This window comes from Micrasema longulum, unplaced genomic scaffold (assembly GCF_059751315.1).
Source record: "Micrasema longulum isolate JH-2025_06_02 unplaced genomic scaffold, ASM5975131v1 h1tg002396l, whole genome shotgun sequence".
Taxonomy (NCBI): domain Eukaryota; kingdom Metazoa; phylum Arthropoda; class Insecta; order Trichoptera; family Brachycentridae; genus Micrasema; species Micrasema longulum.
In genome coordinates, this window is record NW_028279545.1 from 24,765 (window position 1) to 46,515 (window position 21,751).

At 33.7% G+C, this 21,751-nt stretch overlaps 1 protein-coding gene across 1 annotated transcript; it reads left to right on the forward strand.

The window, feature by feature from the left end:
* Positions 1-678: 678 nt before the first annotated feature.
* Positions 679-16,119, forward strand: LOC148272284 (rho guanine nucleotide exchange factor 10-like protein; the record flags this gene model as incomplete). The annotated part of the gene is made up of 10 exons (XM_088240250.1): positions 679-925; positions 2,057-2,263; positions 3,239-3,398; positions 5,192-5,421; positions 6,874-7,101; positions 7,437-7,647; positions 8,352-8,578; positions 10,629-10,898; positions 12,350-12,568; positions 13,275-16,119. Coding segments are annotated over 10 exons (3,862 nt in total), but the record flags the coding sequence as incomplete, so codon positions are not given.
* Between the last annotated feature and the right edge of the window lie 5,632 nt (positions 16,120-21,751).

Below are 21,751 nucleotides of genomic sequence, written 5' to 3' on the forward strand. Positions count from 1 at the left end.
TTACATAATAGTAACATTCTTACATGTGTTCTTCTTCTTCACGTGTCATGTCGGGTCCCCCCGACGTTGACGATCACTTGGGAGAAAGCTTCCCTATCCTGAGCAGTGCGAAACAGCTCCTCCACAGTTCTATGTCGAGCCGGGAGATTCTTCACACCCCTGGTCCATTTAAGGACCGCCCGGGACTCGCGGCCATTGTTTGGTTCCTTTTCATAGTGATATCCTGGGAATTATTGACCGAAGTGGTTTCCCGTTGCCTTCTTCGGTGGAATATTCTGTCGTTGTTACCTACCCTTAGCTGGAGGGGTCCCGTTTTATGGCGCCGGACACTCGCTATTCATCCTCTCGCTATCTGCTATGACACTGATGTTAATGCCAGTGGCCACATCGCGGGGCCAAAGAGACCACTCATGGACGCTAGGGAGTAGGACTATTGGTAGTGTTGCTGATGGAATGCAACTGCGGCATTACACAGAATTTTATAGGTACATATTTTCCAGCAAAATATGCACCACCGCGGCCCTACCAAAATTTGAGCCCCCAATCTTACACGTGTACTAATAGAATATAGTTAGTTAAAATTTGTTCCAAAGAGGTTATTCGCTAGACACCTTACTAGATAGAGGAGAGATGATGAGTTTCCAAATGAAGATTAACGAGTTGTTTGTTTCTTTCCAGGTCCAATGGCAACCTGCGCAATACGCTGAACAAGGCGCGCACGCTGTGCGACCGCTGGCGCGGCGGCGGTGGCGGGGGCTCGCCCGGCGCGCCCCCGGCGCCGCCCGCGCCCGACTGCGCCTCCCTGCCCGGGGACCTGAGCCCCGGGGGCCGCCTGAGCCGATGGTTCAGTGTGCGCAGGGGCTCCGCCCACCAGTACGACGTGGCCGCCGAGCCCTCCCCGGCCAAGATGCCCCAACTACCCGAGGTAAATAATTAAAGATCGTATCGGCAGATTACAGGTATTTCAACATTATTGACGCTACCGACTTTTCGGGTTTATCGATTTTCATAAAGTTCACAAATCTTCCAAAATTGAGTCCAACCTTGTTGAGTTGACCTTTTTTACATTAATACATCGTTGAAATCTTAAATTTGAATTTATATCCAAGCACTAGAGCTAGTCTCTTTTTTGGAAAGTTACAGTTATAGACTTAAGTAGATATATAAATGTACATTGTAATAGAAAAAAACACAAATAAAGTTTTATGTAACTTAAACCTAAGTATTATAAAAGTTTTTTTTAATGAGATGTAAACGTAATTTAATTTATTAGTATAGTTATTAGGAACAGCTTTTATTTATTAATTTATTGCATGCTTCCATAAACAGGTGTTCTTTAAACCCTGTCACATCCGAAACCACGATGATCAGTATGGGCAAGAAGACATATTAGCATATTTAAAAAATATTTAAAACAAAGATTTTTTTTAAAAATAAATCATTAAAAAAAACAAATGGTTGCTTACTTCTGCAGGGGAGAAGTGAGGGGAGCGCGGCGCAGCATTTTTTTTTTTTTTAACATTTTTTTTTTTTTTGCACCACAACAGGCCATGAGGCCTAATTACAGTGGTGAATTACATCACAGAGCACCCAGGCTTGAGAAAAATCACATTTTTAATTTTTGTGTTCTCACCGGGAATCGAACCCGGAACCTTCCGGCATCAGACTCCCTCCCCCCCCCCTCCTCGTTTCACCACTGCAGAAGTAAACAACCATTTGCTTTTTTTGATATTTTATTTTTTTAAATTTTATTCTTTTTAAAAAAATATTTTGATGTGCCAATATGTCTTCTCGCTCATACTGATCATCATGGTTTCGGATGTGACAGGGTTTAATGAACACCCTGTATTTACTGATCCGGGCTTTTACTGAATGTATAAAATCAAATGGTCCCTAGGGACTATTAGGGTTAATTTTGTACAGTTATACCTTGTATAAAAATTGTAGAAACTCAGTAAAATTGTAATAACGTTTATTTATTTTTTTAAATATAATTCATACTGAAGTGTTATAAAGTAAATGTCGATTCAATCAATCAAACGTTTTTATTGTTTAGGTGGACGAAGACACAGTCTGCGGCCCAGGGTTGGGTGGATTAGCTGGACTAACGGCTCTTGGACGTTGGGAGCGTCGTCAGGCACCACCAGCCCTCCCTGCCCCGCCTCCCGGACTGTCGCCACAGCAACTCAAAAGGCGCCATATTGTCGCCGCCATTGTGCACAGCGAAAACTCATATGTCGCCACTTTGCAACGTCTTGTAAATGTAAGCCAATGACGTATAATTAAATACACACGTTACACGTACGTAGTCGATAGCGTGTCAGTTGGTGGGTAATTGCCTTCCTTGCCTTCATTTTCCAATGTACTTTCGTCTTGATAATATGACGCGTTACGAAAAAAATGACATCGAATGTGATGAGAAAATACTGTAAATACTGCAGCTGTGAAAAACTGAACAAATGTAACATTTAATTCTTAAATTCAATCCAGTTTATTTACTTAAATTCAATCCATTACTTAAATTCAATATATTTAAAGTACCTACAAAAATAATAAAAATGAACAGCCAGTGTACCAGCTATGGTGAGAGTACACACTAATGTTTGCATGTGTATCGTGATTTACTCTCTCGTTTTTACAGATCTCTGAAGACAACACAATATTATTGCTATAATAGTTGACAACCACTTTAAAGTCAATTCTCTAATAATATAATACAACATTGCTAAATCACTCTGTATGCTTTTTTTCAATTTTCAAATCGTCTCAAAATAAGTTGGAATTTACTTTTTTAATAAAACAGTTCTTAAGCCCGTGTGACGAGTGATATGTGATGTCATTTTATCGACTTTTTATTTAAACTATTGTGTTATTATATATAATATCCCCCCATACCAGCACTTTTGCTGATTGGGAATATTTCGTAGAAATAAAATATGTAATGTAATGTAATATGTAAAGTATAAAAACCTTGTATTTTGTCTTATGACAATAAATAAATAATTCAGTTCTTACTCAGTTACAGTATCTACCTAATATGTCATATTTTTTTATGATCTGTCCTATTTAAATATAGAATCTAAAAACATTCATTTAAATTTTAAATGTTTTTTGTTTTATTTATTTATTTGTCAATGCCAAGTTGTGGATGGATATAAATGTTATAAATTATTTTCATTTCATCTTCGATTCATGAAGTAATCAAGTCTTTTACTTTATTGCATTTAATTTGTAACAGGACTACAAGAAACCATTGGAAGAAAGCAGTCCAGCTATCTTGAGTTCATCCAAGATTTCTACGCTGTTCCATCGCCTTCCGGATATTCTGCAATGTCATACTTTATTCAGAATAGCCCTTGCTGACTGTGTGAGAGCTTGGGATAGAGATGAAAAACTAGGTAAAGATTTAATTTATTTTCATTATTTAATAATTTAATAATTGTATCTATTATATACAATATCAAATATGATTCATATCAGGGTGTTAATGCTAAAAGTGCCTATGTCGAATTTTGTTTAAAATGAGTTAGGCATCAGAGAGTACTCCTAAATAAACATCCGTTTTGTATTATAAGTACTTCGGTCACTTTGAGAAATTTGACAAAAATATGTTTGTCATTGCTGTGTAAAAAAGTGTGTTGACATATTTTATAGGGAAAAGTAACGTAAGCAACAGCATATTGATATTTTTCGCTTAAAATGTGCTTTAGATCAAAAAAGTCATTGTAACACAAATACATTTGCTATTTTTAATCGTGAAAGAAAATGGCTATGTAGATTTAATTCATTTTAAACCTAAAATTGCTTCAGAAACAAACAGTACCCTCCCCTGAACAATTAACTTTTTGCCACAATCATTTCTAACACTAACATATTGTGTATTTTTATATAAAAATTCAAGTACTTTTACTTAACACACTTTTATTTTACAGTTTATTTATAGTTTAAACTTCTTAAAAACCATACCAGTCTGACAATGTCACGAGTCTGATGAGACCTGTGGTTATAGATGTAACAAATGAAGTGGGTTTAAGTATCATCCTGTCAACTAAATAAAAACTTTATTTTATAAACACCAATTTTCTAGGAAGTTGAGTTTGTCAGCTTCTTGGATTTTCCACTCTATTTTTCTGAACGCTAATAAACCAATCATATTAAAAATTTTATAATAAAATTATTTACTCAGGTAGTTTTTATTGATTATCTTAAAACTGGGGCATGTGGATAAGTCGTTCATATTTAGAAATGTTTATTGTGTAACAGAGATGACCCCGCCATTAATGAAAAATGACGAATCACTAGACTAAAATAAATTCCTCTGAGATGTAATTATGAACTTTATTACTTCTCTTGATCTTGTTTATTTATTAAACTATAAGGTAATGAAATGCCTTGGATCATCGCAAACTTCAGCTGCCAATAATAATTGCATTTTAAATCAATTACCTTAGCTTGTAGCTGTTAGTCTAATGGGTAAATTAATGTTTGTAATACTTTGCTAATGGCTACTAAGTGGACTTACTAGTATACCGTGGTATGCAATCATATTGCCAATTATAACCTAACCTGAGTTATATTTACATAAATCTAATTCCTCACTAATTAATAAATATTAACATTCAAATTAATATTTTTCCACATTTTTTCCTAATTCGCAAACCATCTGATGGAAATTAATCATAATTTTAATGAACACTGGGTTAAAGGCTCTATGTGTTCAAAATAAAACATTCAAATTAGATAATTTACAAATTAAAATATTGATAAATAACAAATAATCACGTAAACAAAATTTCCTCTAGTCCACTCCTGTCTAATTTTAGAAGTGTAAATGATCGATTTTCTTTTCCCCTTACCTCTCCCTCCATACCTTCACAAACACAAAATACTACTTGACATAAGAACTTATTACCTCCATTTGTATTAGATTTAGTATTAAGAAACAGTTAAAATTACACTTATTATACTATAATTGACCTATAATTTTGGTTAATTTGTAAACGTTGTATTTTTTTGTTGTTTTCTTGAATAAATAAATAAATTAGGTAGAAGCTTCGAAAATTGGTGAAAAACAAATATGTAGTTTTTATTTTATTTACATATATAATGAATAACAACAATGTTATATATACCTTCTAAGAAAAATTTCGTATTTTATATTGGGTTTTTCATGAAGTATTTCTGATTTCAGGTGATGTCTTCGTGGCTTCGTTTTCCAAAGCCATCGTTCTGGACATATACTCTGGTTTTATTAACAACTTCTCGGTGGCCATGGACCTTGCAAAGATGGAGGCAAAGCGCAAGTCAGCCCTCGCTGACTTCCTCAAGGTGAAGCAGATCAGTGCCCACGATCGCCTTTCCTTCTTCGGTCTGATGGTGAAACCCGTCCAGAGATTTCCACAGTTTATTCTTTTCCTTCAGGTTTGTTTAAACGAATAATGAGTTTTTCAAAGTAGTTTGAAAATGGAAAATATTTATGCTTTTGTAATTTTTTTTGTGCAACAAAGTGTGGCCCAAATACAAAATTTTATTTTGTATAGTATTTTATCACAAAAATGCAATATTATATACGAAATTTTTAGTTATTTGAGCCCATTGCTGGTGAAGTGAACCAACCCTTATCTTAAAGGTGAAGTAAACTCATTGCTTAAATGTATTACACTTGTGTAATCAGTGAATTCCAAAAATCTTTTTTTCCTGGTTCTTTTTGTACAAAACATCCATGTTAATTAAGAATATCGAAATAATTTATCTAAATTATTAGGTGTTATACCCTATGGTGGTATATGAAGATTAGTAATAAGACTTTATGTAGTTGACTGTGGTTTATTATAAATACTTATTATACTTTGGTTAGAGAGCGACTGTTTACTAGGAGAGACAAATCTAGAATGACTTGCCAAGCTCTGTGGGTATGCAGACGACTGTAGATATATTATTGTCACCAACAATATACCTACATTCCTTACATTACGCAAGAAGCTCATATAGTTAAAACTTTGAATACAAAGTTTTTACTATTTTGTCAGTTGGTTCATTTTATCTACAAAAAAACCTTTACAATTATAATAGATCTTTTTATTTGTGAGTTTTATGTGTTTTTATTATGTTTTATATGTATTTAAGAATATGATTTGAATATGTTTAATAAGGCATATTTCAAAATGGTATAAAATGTTTTCCTCGGCACGGGACACGGGACACCAGTTAGGGCCAGTGAGGACCAGCATTCTCTTTAATGTTAAAAATGGAGTACATAAATTGTAAAAGAACAAATAAATAAATTACTTACCTTACTTGACCAAAAAGTGAAGCTCAAAATTTAAAAAAAAACCTTTATAATTATATATTTTCTTTAAAAAAAGTGAAGCTAAAAAAATTACAAGTCTATGAAAAAAATAAATAGCCGAGCATATTGACGCTGGAAAAGGAAAATTTACTAAGAGATATGTATCCCTTACAGAAGAGCCAAATAATTTTTTTTTAAACTTTATTTATATTTTTAATTTTTATTTAAATTATGTAGGAATCACGCCAATATAATAATAGATGTAAGTTGTTGTTGGTGTAAACTTATATGAGTTTTTTTATTAAATAAAGAAAAAATCTTTAATTGGCTCGTAAAGTTGCTACATGTCGCATAGTAAAATTTGCCTTTACACCGTCAATGCAGTGAAAATTTTATTATGTTCTTTTAAATACAAGAACTAGTTTATACAATCATCTTAGCCTTAGTTTTTGTACAATGAATTTAAATATTAGCCGTTGATTCTACTACTAAGCAAAAATAATTATCATCACTAAAGATATTTTTTGTCAAAACCGCCATATAAATTTCTCCTTCTTTTATTTGACTATCTTTCATTCTTCCAGGATCTTCTCAAGCATACTCCCCAAGGTCACCATGACCGCATGTCTCTCCAGCTAGCCCTGACGCAGCTGGAGAGCTTGGCAGAGATGCTCAACGAGAGGAAACGGGAAGCTGAACAAACTCAGGCCTTCCGAGAGATGCTTCGACACATCAGCGGGAAGTTCTCTTCAGCTAGACCACTCACTGATGGTAATAGGCATCTCCTGCGTGAAGATAACGTCACCCAACTTGTGAGTCTTGCATTTTTAATGGTATGAATATAACTTTTTTTTAGGCAGCTAGAATATTTTATTTCTGACTTCAAATCACAAACTGTAATGTTTCTCTGGACCAGAATCCGAGCTCATATTTGATAATTTGCACTATCTACATAATAATAATTGGCTGATTTTTATACACATAGTAGCTAGATTACAACATGTCTTGTAGCTACAGAGCACATGCGTGGTTGGGATATTAGCCCCTTCTTACAGTTATAAAGATGATTTAAGTATGTATAAAAATACATGTTGTGTATTTAAATTTTATTCTAAATCCTCACTATTTGCTTCTTAATTTTTTATAGGAATTTAATCAAGCTGGTATGATTACAAAAAGCAAATCCCGCCGTTTGCTTTTGCTGAATGACTTGGTAGTGTGTGTATCTGTGGCACCGCGTCAGTCTGAGGAGTTTGGAGCCAGCGAAAGGCTCAGTCTCAAGTGGATGCATCCAGTAGCCGACCTGGAAATTATGGACAGCAGTGCTTCACCGACTCTAAGTAGGATACTAACCGCAGGTTAGTTGGGTTAATCAAAATCTCTTATCAATATTATTTTATATTTATGTCTCTGATTATCAATTACACAACAGATATTTGATATTTTTTAAATTTGTGGATACATTTTTAAATGCGTAAATTCATTTACCTTTTTTTAAATTTTCACCTGCTTTCAATTTTTTTAAGTTTTCCCATATCAAATACATTTTTTGTACAATCCTATTGCACATTTTTTTTAAAAACATTGAAATTTTACTTGTGAAACAGCCAATTTAAAATTTATTTTATTTGAGGTATCAATCACCCAATCTCGGTTTAGTTTTACTTTTCTTCATTACTATCAAAGGCTTTCATTTAATTCAAATGTGATGATGTGGGTGATTACTGATGAGGTGAAAAATTATAGTTAAAGGAAAATGAAACTAAACAATGGAATTCAACTGATGATAATAATATGTCAAAATTATTATCTCGGGAGATCCATCGAGAAATATATGCAAATAAAATGTAAGTAACACATGCATTTGTAATTATGTGTCCAAATTACTAAGGTGTTAAAATGATTAAATTGGAGCTTTTGCTCCTATTATTTTTTATTATTTAAAAAACCTAAATTATATTACCAACGTAAAATAGTGTCAAAATAATATTTGTCAAAGTAATATTTAAAATAAAATAAAAATTATAATTAGTTTTGTAAAACTATATTATTTCTTTTTTAGGTCTCCATCGAGGTGGAAGCCTAAAGTCCACAGGATCAGGTGAGGGAGGAGGAGGAGGAGGTGTAGTGGGAGCAGATTCCCTGTGCGGAGAGATGTCTGTCCTGATGCACGACTACGAAGTGGTGTCCCGTATCGCTGACCTGGCGGGAACGTTACGTGGCCAGTACAATGAGATAGGCCAAGATGTCACAAAAAGAATTTTGCAACAAATCCAGAAGAGTATTCAAGTAAGTGTAAACCTTAAATAATTTACTTCCACAAGAAATACAGATTACACAATTAAAACTGCACAAGGAAGCATTAGAAATAAACTTAATTTGAAAACTTCATTGCTTTAATTTAAAACTATGATTGTTTCCTACATTGATTATAATATTATTGCTCTAGTATTTTGTATCTAAGTAATGATGCTGATTTGATTAGACTTCAGATAATGAAAAATAAACCAATCCATATAATCTGGCAGTAATAAGTGTAGTGACGAACAAAAATTAAGACAATGACAAAACCTCTGGATAGTATATCAAGTGACTAGAGAATCAAATATAATATTTCTAAAGAAATTAACAAAATGATTAAAGGGTTAATACCAAGATGTTTTCACGGTAAATGCAAAATAATGATTATTTTCATGAATATGTAACAAGAGGAGCTAAAATCAGGTCAGAAAATAAAAAAAAACAAGTCTCAAAATTGTCTTCTTACAAGGGACTAAAAATGTACGAAGGAATACTTGGAAGTCATTAAAAATAAAACAAATGTAAATTTTTTTAAAGTTATGTAAAAAATAAAAAAGAGACAAATGATAGTAAGAATGTTTTTATACAGATAAAAGTTTGTGAAAATAAGTGTTAGAATAGGAGTAGATCTAATTAATTTATCTTTTATTTCATTTCATTTATTGATTGAGCCACATTGCATTTGCAATTTTTTTTTGCAGTTTTTTTTTTCAATTTCTTCTTCTTTCTTAGCCATCTCTTCACTGCTGGATAATGGCCTCTTCTAATATTTTCCATTCTTTTTTATCGTGTGCTTTTCTTGACCAATTTCTTCACGCAACTGGGATCACAACACCTACCCATATTTTCTAGGTGTGGCCTTTTGTTTTCCAACAGTCTCTATTTCAGGACTCTGGGTGTCCATCTCTCACTTCTGTCTCGCAACATGACCCGCCCATTGCCATTTAATTTAGCGATAAGGTCTACTATGTCGGCGACCTTTGTTCGGTGTCTGATCTCTTCATTTCTAATTTTGTCCCTCGGACTTATTGCTAACATTTGCTGTTCCATAGACCGCTGAACACTTTAATTTTATTTTTAAGTTTATCGGAACTTTCGTGTTTTTGAGGATGTGATCGAGTTTACCGAAAGCTGCCCTTAGTCCAATTCTTCTAAGTATTTCTGCTATTTAGTTCCCTTTCCTCAATTTGATTCTATGTCCAAAGTATACATATTCTTCAACAGCCTCAATTATTTAGTTGTTTATTTTCAAATTGCTGTTAGATGGACTTAAGATTTTAGTTTTGGAGATGTTCATTTCCAGACCCACTTTTAAGGAAGTGTCATGGAGCTCCTCCATCGTGTCATTTAATTCTTCCTGATGATGATCAGTGGGTCTGGAAATGAACATCGTGCTTCCCTAAAAGTGGGTCTGGAAATAAACATCGTGCTCATTAGTGATGACTAATGAGCACGATGTCATCCGTGAAACAATGGTGGTTCATACTATCAATGTTTACTCCCCTATGCTCTTAATCTAAAGTTTCAAAGATATTTTATAGGGCTAAAGTAAATAATTTAGGTGAGATGGTATCACCTGATCTAACCACCCCTATTGATGTTTTTTTTTTTCTCATTTCAATTGATTTTCACATCCATTGTGACATGGTCCTAAACAAATTTCATTTTCATGCATCTCCACAATTGAGTTGATAAATATCAAACGCCAGTATGTCCACCCAATTTTTTTTTGACATTTGTTCGACAAAATGTAGTAAAAAAAAAAGGTCATTTCAGTACTATTCACATTAAAACATGTCCTTATCACTGAAAGCACTGTCAAAAAACTCAGTTTCAATTCAGAAGCTAGTAGGTCCACATGGACATTGTGGTGGGTTGTTGCGGACGTACTGGCATTTGATATTTATCAACTCAATTCAACAGTACAAAATCATTTTCCTGTTTACTAACGATTTTCTTCTGAAGGTATTACTTTTATTTTATCGAATATTGTATACGCTGTGTTATGGAGTACTAATTGAGTCTTTAATTTTTTCAGAGGAAAGATGAAGAAATGGCGTGGGTAGACTCGTGCTGCCTACAGATAGTAGCTAGGAACAAGTCAGGCAAGGAGGAGACTTACACATTCCAGACAGAGAGTCCGAGTGTGAAGAAGGACTGGGTGACGGAACTTCGTCTCGCCCAACTGGCCTTGGATCCGAACAACTCTCCTGCTTGGGAAGTTCTTGAGCAGGAACAAAGACCCTCCACCAAGATGCCCCTCTTCGTAAAGGCTCAACCTGTCTACAATTCACAGCATCAAACTGAAGTTAGTTTCATTTTATTTATTATTTTGCATTGCATACAAAAATCTCTGCCTTGAAACAGGTTGTTAATTAAGTAGACTACATACAATCCCGATAAATATATTACCACAAATATGTAGATTATTACATACAACAGACTACATACAATCCCGATAAATATATTACCACAAATATGTAGATTATTACATACAATCATACAACAGACTACATACAATCCCGATAAATATATTACCACAAATATGTAGATTATTATAATAATTTTGTTGTACTGTTAATAAATCATTATTATTATTATTATTTCAATTACAGTCAATTTTAATTACATTTGTAATTTTATTGGTAAATACATACTAATGTTATTTTTTCATATTTACCACCATCCTAAATTTGCTCTGTTTACTGAGAGTTCATTTTGCAATTTACTAAAACAATATTGTTTTTATGTTCATCTTCTTTTTTACTCAAAGTATAATTGTATAAATAATATAAACATATGTTGTGTTTAAAACTGTCTGAACATTTTGTCAATTATGTCTGTTTATCAAATTTTCTTTGTTTATTCCCAAATGTTAAAATATTTTTAAAAAGCACAATATTGTAAATAGATAAATAAATATCTACAGTGTGAGAGTCGATTTCATTTTACTTTCTTTTGCACTAAACAGGCCAGGAGAATCACAGTGGTAAATTACAGCACAAAACACCCAGGATTGAGAAAAATCACATTTAATTTTTGTGTCTGAGTCAAATATGTCTTAGGCAGTCTTATGTATTATGTTTTTTTTTACTTTGGCTTAAATTCTCTAGTAAAAAAATAAATTAAATCTGCATTCTATTAACCTCTGGGCGTGTACCAACTTGGGGTCATAAAATTCATGTCAAATAGTGTATGGCCTCACAGTTAAGACGCAGTATTTATTTCACTTGTATTTCCAGATAACATTGAAATTCAAAATTTAGACTGTTAATGACATGTATATAGAAAAACCATCGATTTATATATCATTTTACAATGTCACATGATCTTATTATCAATATGTCAAATACTGTTTTTTAAATTGAAATAACTCAAATAGGTGCGTAGGTTTTCACGGTCATTGTTATCAATGCGTATCTTTTTTGGATGATCCCATGTAAGTTGGATTCGTTACGACATTTTGGCTACCTTTGCAAGAGCCATCTTCAGGTTAAACTGTTTACCAATAGTTTTACCCACAGCTCCTGCAATGGTAACCGAAACGTCGGAACGAATCCAACTTACATGGGATCACTCAAAAATGATACACATCAGAAATAACTCACTCTGCAGAATACCACTTTCCATTAAAACATACTAATTAAAATAATTCTTTCCTTGTAAAAAAATTAATGCTTTTGTTCACCACTTGTTGCCTCCACAGTATTGTTGTTTTTTTGAAAGAAATCTAAAATGTAAATTATTTATGGTTTTTAGGTGCGCTGTGGATGTTACTACAGTGTGAGTCCGCCAGTGTGCACCGTGGTGGGGGCGGGGGGGGCGGCGGCACGTGCTCGGCGCAGGAAGGGCCCCCGGGGGTACCTGTGGGTATGCACCACGGACGGGGCCAGCAGCCACATCGCCGTGCTCGCGCAGCACAACCAACATGCCGCGCAGCTTAGAGACGTGGGGGCGTTTAATCTTGTCGAGACTCAGGTAACTCGAGACATATTTACTCCATGACACATTGACTCGATGACACATTGACTCACTGACACATCAACTCAAAAAAACAATTTAGGGTGCTGACGTTCTTATGGTTCTTCACTTATGAAAACATGCTAGAACCAGAGCCCTGGACGAGTGTTTTCAACTCGATGGCTGCTCTAAAAAAAAGGAAATCGAGTGGAGAAAAGTCTGTCTTATAGTGTAGTGATTGGCACATTTGCCTACCATGCTTGTGGTTCTGTATTCGAATCCCAGGAAGGATGACATAAAATATTGGTTTTTAAATGTGATTTTACGTAAGTTAAGTATTTTATAGTCTTTGGACTGGCACCTGAAGTGTAAGACCGATCACTTTATATACGCTGCGTTTGGTGTACCAATTTAGTGCCCTATGCATCACATTTGGCGTACCAATGCAGAGCCCTATGCACCACAGAGTGCTGATAGGGACATGATGATGAAACATGCGCTTGGCAGTATGAGCATCGTAGTCTCAAAAAGAGTAGAAATGGGATTTTTATACTGGCATCATTCAGTTATATGAGGCTCGTTTTATGATTGGTTATAATGAAAACGTTATATTTCACTATGTACTGCTGTTTTTACTAGGGTTTAAATTTTTTTTTAAGTACATAAATTCATTAAAACCGATAGGTCAAATATTTTTAAAATGACTTTTTTTTTCTTTTTATAGGTTACAGCTATGGAGTTCGTTAAAGGTGTGTCCGAAGAGAATTTGACAACTAGCGATTCAGTTTGGTTGGGAACTGATACTCGCAAAATATTTCTTTACGCTGCTATGGAACCAGAGAAACAGGATCTTATCTCACAGACGACTGTCCCAGGTGTCATAACTCAAATCAAGTATCACTGTGATTGTGTTTTTGTAGCCCTTGGAAATGGTAATATTCTGATTTTCCACCGAGATATGTCTGGTGCGTGGTCACTCAAAGACCCGGTTACAATCAACCTCGGAACAGATCCAGTATCTTATCTACTCCCCATAAACATGAGTGTGTATGCAGCCTGCGGAAAGAAAGTGTGGGTTGTCAGTGGACTGACAGGAGACATTCAGAAGAGTTTCAGTGTTCAACATGAGCATGTTGGTAATGTTAACCTTATGGCTCACTCCGGTGTCGGACTTTGGATTTCTCTTAAGAACTCTAGTACCATCTGTTTATATCACACTGAGACATTCAAACACCTTCAAGATATAAATCTTGCTTCTAATGTCTTGAGAGTAATGGGCAATGGAAATTCAAGTGGAAGAGATTGCTCCGTAAGCGGAGGTCGCAATGCGGTCACTGTATCTGCACTTCTAGCTTGTCGGGGCTTACTGTGGGTCGGGACCAGCGCTGGCATCAGTCTGACTATTCCTCTCCCCAGATTAGAAGGAGTTCCCATTATAAGTGGCCGGGTTAACATATCATACCATTCTCACTTCGGACCCATCACTTTCCTCTTATCCCTGCAACCTAGGACATACAATGTCAATCCTTACTACAATTGTCAAAATAATAAAGAAATTCCTCCTGTGATTTCAAAGGATGCTGACCTTAAAGAAACTGAACCTGTACCGGAAAAAAACCAGACTGAAGAAAAATCTTTAGATACCGTAGACAAAAAAGAAACTGACAGGCAGAAATTGGAAAAGCAGCTTTCAGATAATTCGATGCAAACAATTTCCGCTAAATTAAAACATCAACTGACAAGTAGTCCAGTCGTTCTCAGGCGCCGTCGTTCTAAAGATAACGAAATGTCTCGTCTCTCTAAGACTCTCCCGAGAGGTTTGGGTGCGGGAGCCGGTGGCACTCTGTTCTGCTCTACTTCCTCGTCTCAAGGTTCTGGCGATGCTTGTGACGTATACGGCTTGTACGGAGAATTAATGTACGTTAAGGATTGCGAAGGAGAACCCGGTACTATGGTGGAACCTACGTACGAAGCTCTGCGTCGCAGTGATCCTGAACTAGCCACTATCCCCGCCAAAGTTAGCACACTTGACCGCAAATTACGAATGAAAGTATCCAGACCTCGCTCGCTAGATCTCTCCAACTGGTCTGTGGATTCCCGCTCTTCGAGCCTCTATACTTCATCGGGAAGCGAAGAAAGTATGGCTCTCCGAGGTGGTATCGGCAGAAGTATATCTCGTAATAACAGTAACGCCAGCCGAACAATTCAATTGAGCAACGGAACATCCGATGTTGTAAATATTACAGTCAACGTCGGGAACATTACTTCCTCGCTCAACTCTAGCTTTAACAATGGAAATGCTTTAAATGTGACACCAAACAGTAGATCTGTGTCTAGAAATAATTCCGTAGCTCAAGAAGTCGCCGAAAAGGGCAACAATAAGAACAAGAAGAATATCAACGGTAAAGGTAATGCATTCAATGACAGTACTAAGAAGACTGTGATAACATTAATGGGAGGGAGAGGGTACGTCAATTGGAGGCAATCTTCGTGCTCTTCAGACAAGCAGAGAGGATTAGTTCCATCCCCTGCCAAGGATCCTAATAAGATGGATGCGCATGTTGTTGTTTGGGAAACAAAGTTATAAATTTAAATTTGTATATTGTAAATATTTTGTTTTGTACATTTGTAAATTTATATAGGTATGTGTTCAACTATATAAAGACCTGTTGTAAATGCAGTTGTTTTCTTTAGACTGGCTTTTGTTCACTTACGATAGATTGAGTTATAGAATGTGGTTAACGAAATACTATTTATTTTTTGGTGCTAGATAAAAGAGAACAGCTGTATTTTGGTTGTAGAAAGCCTGTGAAGAGGGTACTAGTAATATGTTTGTAACGCCACATTTTGCTAAATGTTTATCATAATCACTAGAAAATATTATGTAGTTTTATTTATTTCCGAAGAGAAGTACATAATGGTTTTTATGTATGTGTATTTTTATAAGTATTTAAATTTACATTTGACGTTTTGGTGTTGTGAATAACATACAAATATTATACATTGAATTATCTAAAACAATACTAAACATTCTTGAGTATGCATATACCTATGCTTTAGTTATGTTTTTGGTATGACATGTTTTTAACTATTTATATTCAAGTGTTGCATGACTACAGTATTTAGCTTTATGTAAAACAAAAAAAACACAAAAACTTTAGTTATGTATGTAGTGTAAAATTACTCGTGACATATTATGTGTTTCTAAACTACACTAAGGCTGTCAATTTAAAAAAATATTATTGTTATTATTGATTATGGATTTCAATGCATTTAAATGCATCTTATAGATCAAATTCGCAAATTTAGACTACAGTAGGCCCTCGACTTTCGCACATAATTGGTTCTTGAAAATGTGTGCAAATGTTGAATGTTCGAAAGTCGAGGAATGTAAAAAAAAACATCAAAAATTGTATTTTGAAATATTTATCTACGTTCTATCGATATATTATGTTCTCCATTGGGATCATATTCTTCCATGATAGTAAAAAAATTATCAACATGGATGAAGACTTCATTAATATTTTTGATTGTCTATGTCTTAGACAATTTTATAAGCTTCTTCTTCCTCACTTTCACTGTGTAAATACACAATTATTTTTAGTAAAATTATTTACCAGTTACTCAATTAAGTATTCATTGTAAAGGGGTGCTGAGTAAGATTTAATCAACTCCTTTACATCTTCGTTGTTGACATCCAAGTTTAGTTCATTCATTAGGCTAACTATTTTGTCTGCAATAGTTTCCATAGTTTCTTCAGAATTTAAAAAATCACTCCTCATTCGTGGGCATAATTGTTTCCAGGAACCTTTCATTGTTGACACTTTTATTTCAGCCCACAAGTCTCCAACATCGCTTATTGCGTCCCATATATTACAGTTGTTCCAAAATTCTCTTAATGTAGGCACATCATCCCCATCTGTTTCCTTTCATGGCCTGATTCATTATTTTTCTCATATAATACCGTTATAAATTTAAATGTGTTTTAAACGGTTAAACGTAGCTATCACTGTTTGACCGAACTGCATGGAAGCGAACAATTTTTAAATTATTGATAAAAATATGTAAAAAACATGATTTTAAAAATGTGCAAAAGTAGAATGTGTGAAAGTCGAGGACCGCCTGTATATGTTTTCATATTTATGTAATGAATTTCCTTCATAGAGTCTCATCCAAGTTCTCGCATAGTCAAAGTAGCCCTTGTAGTTAAATAAAATTATATTCTATGGTGCTTACGGAATAATATTTATGTAGAATTTTAATGCTGATTCAGGCAGTGCATACATATATGCTTCTCAATGTAAATGCATTAAAGCTTATAAATATACATATTTATCTCTCATGTTCGATGTTTTATATTATATTAGAATTGTAAATTATGTAAATTGTACTTTGATATACCTAAGTAATTGTGAAATATTTATACTTGAATAAAATATTTTTTTACTTTTTGTTGTTCTGTAAGTATTATATTTATGTTTTATCAAAGTTTTATATTTTATTTTAAAAAGTAATACGAGTAATCACTTACATATGTCATTCTGTTTGTTCAAATTGACTCAACAGGACCTTAAAACATTGAAATGGTAGTTTTTAAATAATTCCCATACTGCAGTTACCACACAATCACTGCAACTAATTTCTTCCTTCATATTTGAAACCTATTTACGTGTTTATCGTTTGCATTTAGTTTGAACATGTTTTTTATAAATGTTTAAGCGCTATATTATGATAATTTAAAAAATCTTTTATTTCATACGTAGTATTGAACGTACACCACGTCAATATTTGTTGTGTTAATTTAATCCTTAGCCGAATTAATATTTTTATCTTTATCGATCACAAAATAAATTCGACACTTCTTTTGTGTATGCTTTTGAATTTAGTTTCCAATAATTGCAAATTTTACTGACATCTTATAATCCCGAGTATTAGGAACATAAAACAATGTAGTTCTGCAAGCTGTGCCAGTTTAAGGATTATGACTAGCTATAAGGTCTACTTCTATTCATAGGTTAGCTAAATCTTGTGTTTAGATTCTTACTGCTAGTGTATTTACCTGAAATCTCTTGTCATTATCACTTCTACTGATTATGTATATTATAACTACGTACCTTTAATGAATTTTGTTGGAAGCTATACTTTGGCCATAGTAACTTTATAATAGAAACCAGTGTATCTATCTAAGTATATTTTATTCATATGTTTAGTTGTATTATGTTGTAATAAATAAACGTTGTTTATAAATCGGATTTCTTGTTTGATTTTTTCTTATTAATATGAAAATTTACAAAGAAATATTTTAAAACTGACAATATGTTTTAAAATGTCATTAATAAAAATAAAAAGTAAATCATTTAAGTCATAGTTCTTATAAGTTTTGTTTTCGTAAACTGTCCAAATTGGATGACTTACCTAACACACATACCAGATGCGCATTTTGTATATGGTTTTTGTGACGGTAATACTCGAATCATTGAGGAAGAATACAGACGCCTATTTCCAAGGATACCTGTTCCTGGGGATTTTATTTAAAATTTATAGCAAAGAAACGAAAATCAAACTTAAAATGAAGTAACAAAAACAAATCATATAACAATGTAACGAAAACAAAAAAAGGAGAGCATAGTTTGGCATTTTTCCAATTAAATTGGTGTTAACATAATTTTCAATAAGAAATTAGGCAAAATTTTTGCTCCCAAAAATCTATGTTATTTTTGTTTGTAATTGTCAAAACAATTCATTTTTTTAATTACCACAATGTTCTTAAATCTAACAATTTCTAAAAAAAGAGCTATCACTAAAATAATTTGCTTTAATTTTTATTTATAACTTAATACTTATTGAGTGCTAACATAAGTTGTATCCGTTTTTTTACAAATTTAAAAATGAGCACCAAAAGTAAAAAAAAGTGGTAAAGGTCAATTTCAAATTTTACATCATCTGAAAGAAAATAATTTTAGGCTCCACAAGATATTGTGTTTGCTTTTAAATTACATGAATTATTTTATTTTATTACAAGCCATCAAAATGGGACGTCAAGTAGATGAAAGTGAGAATTTTCGACACTTCTTTCTGTTCGCGTTTAATTGAGGGAATAAAGGTGCCAAAACTGCTGGTGATATTTGTATATTGTGAAGATGCTATGAATTATTGACTAATTTTTTGGACTAAGTCAAAAATTTTTTTTTTTGATTTTTATATATCGTATTACGATTACACTACGATTTTTTGTATTTGTATTTCTGAAATAACTCCGCGTGTAACGTCAGAGGTTCATTTCCGCTTATTCTCATTCAGTTCTTCCCATTGGTCCAGAAGCGACAAGCAGACCGGAAATCTTCCATAGCTCTCAGATCATAGGGTGATTCAAAGGAACCAGTGACGTCATTCAAATTAGTGCGTTTTTATCAGAATATTTTTTATTATTTTTTCCGTACATTTTCAAGAAACTTTGCAGTACAATTTAATGCTCTAATTTTTACCCCGCGCAAGAATACATTATTTATATCCAATTTCCCGTAGGGCTGAAGTTCCTGAAGCTGAAGTTGAAGTTCCTCATTGTCAAGCCTTTTTTTCTAATTCTTTCAGGAATGTCTCTTTTAAAGCGTATTCCCCTTTTTGCCATGGACAAATATGTTAAGGTAGGATTGTCACATCTAAATGATTACCACAATTTAATTTTGATATCAGGCTTGCCTGTTTTTCCCACTTTACATTTACATTTTTTTTTTAATTTGATTTTACTGATACCAGCAGTTTTATCTAAAAGAAAAATTGCCCTAATCTTAGTATTTTTTTTAGATTCCAATCTTTGTCTAAACTTCTTACTTATCCAATTTCTTTGAAGAGGTATCATTAATACCTTTTTTTGCCAATTTTGCCCTTGAGTGGACAAAATTCAATTTGATGTGTTGTTCCTCAAGTACGTGATTGCACCTATTTTAAAGAAATGTGTGAAATAAAATAAAAACACGTTATTATAAAATATACAAAAAGTATATATTGAAATGTATTATATGCTTTACATAACATAATTTTTTTTGTAGCATGTTGTCTCATAAAATTAAAACTTTTTTAACTCCAAAGGATAAAAATATAATATTAAGTATGTATAATAATGTTACAAGATCTCTTCCCAAATTTAATGGTAAATCATGTGAACATTTAACATGTCATTCTATGTAGTGCCATTTCTAGGACAATTGGGAATTTTGTATGTTTACTTGGTTCACCGACAGGCACTAAAAGGCATATTAAACATTCCAACGCACTGTATTTATTTATTATGTTTAAACTTTACAGTGTAGATGAAACTTTTTATTATTTTTTATTGATTCAATACAACAGTTATTTTCGATTGTTGTAATGGTCAGCGCGTTTGCCTACCATGCGAGTGGTCTCGGGTTCGATTCCCGAGATGGTTAATAAGAAATATTTATTTAAAAGAGTGTTTTCACACCCAGAATATTTCATAGTCCATGGACTGGTACTTGAAGTGATCATCTTACCTTCATCTAAAAAAAATTATACAAGATACGCTGCGATTGGTGTACCAATGCAGAGCCTTATGCACCATTCGGTGCGGGAAGGGAATGATGATGTTATTTTTAGTTTATTTCAACACTTTATTCTACTGGCTTTATTTCCTATTATTATCCGGGATAGACAACTGATTATGTTTTTATTTATTACTTATATTTTAATATATATAATTCTAACTATGCATTTATTCAAATATGATTAGGTCTCAATTTATGAATGAATTATTTTATGAATCAGTATTATGTATAAACTATTATGATTATGTATGCATTATATAATATTAGGTTGTTCAAAAAGTAGTTTCTTATTTTGTCGCAAGATGGGGTTGAACTTAATTATCTCTGGCAACACTGTACTGATTTAAACAAATAGGCTCGCGTTGGAAAGGTGATATTTCAAAAAATGTTTTTAAATAATATAAAGCTTCGTTTTGTAAATTGTAAAATCGTGTAAAATTTATTCCATTTTGAAAATGAATGTGTCGAGCGAGGAAATTCGTGGTATTTTGAAGTTTTGCTTCCTAAAATACGTCGCAGGCTGGTGAAAAATATTGTGCAGTTTATGGTGACGATGCTCTAACAAAACGTGTAACACAACAATGTTTCAAGCGGTTTTGTTCAGGAAATTTCAATGTCAAAGATGCACCGTGCTCGGGGTGGCCCATCACGGAAAAAGTCGACAAAATAATGGAAAAAGTCTATGAAAATCCACATGTGACCACTCGTGAGATTGCTCAGTTAAGCATTGGTAATGTAACTGTTTCAAACCATTTGCATTCAGCTGGATTGGTCAAGAAGCTCGATAAGTGGGTGCCGCATGAACTGAGTGCAAAAAATTTAATGGACCGAATTTCCGCATGAAATGAGCTGCTGAAAAAGTTCAAAAACAAGCAACTGTTGAAACGAGTGGTCACTGGAGATGAGAAATGAATCATGCAGGACAATGTACAGCGGAAATAGTCGTGGAAGAAGCAATCAGAGGCTCCAGAAATAGTCGCAAAGCCAGGATTGAAGAATAATGTGATGCTATGCGTGTGGTGGGACCACAAGGGTATCATCCACTATGAGTCGCTCCAGCCTGGCAAAACTATTGATTTGGATCACTATTGACAACAATTAACGAGACTAAGCGAAGCAATTAAGAATAAGCGACTAGAATTGACAAAATCCCATGGCATCTTCTTCCAGCAGGACAACGGGAGGCCACACACATCTTTGGTCGCCCGACAATAACTGGGGGAGCTTGGCTGGGAAATTTTGACCCAGCCACCGTATAGTCTTGACTTTGTACCTTCAGATTATCATTTGTTCCAGTCTCTTCTAAACTCTCTACAGGGAAAGAAATTGAATTCAAGAATTGACTGTGAAAATCACTTGTCCCAGTTTTTTGCCCGCAAACCAGAGAAATTCTATGAGGATGGGATCATGGCTCTACTAGAAAGATGGCAAAATACCATCGATAATAATGGGACAGTATTCGGATGGATTCTGTTTATTTGAGCAAATAAAAAAATATATTTGAAATAACTTGAAAGATACGAAATTAATTTTTGAACAACCTCTTATATTATGTTTACACGGGCAATTTATAAAAGTGAAAGTCCCAACTCATTACAGAGCAAAAGTTCAATAGTTTGGAATTAATTATACTTATCGA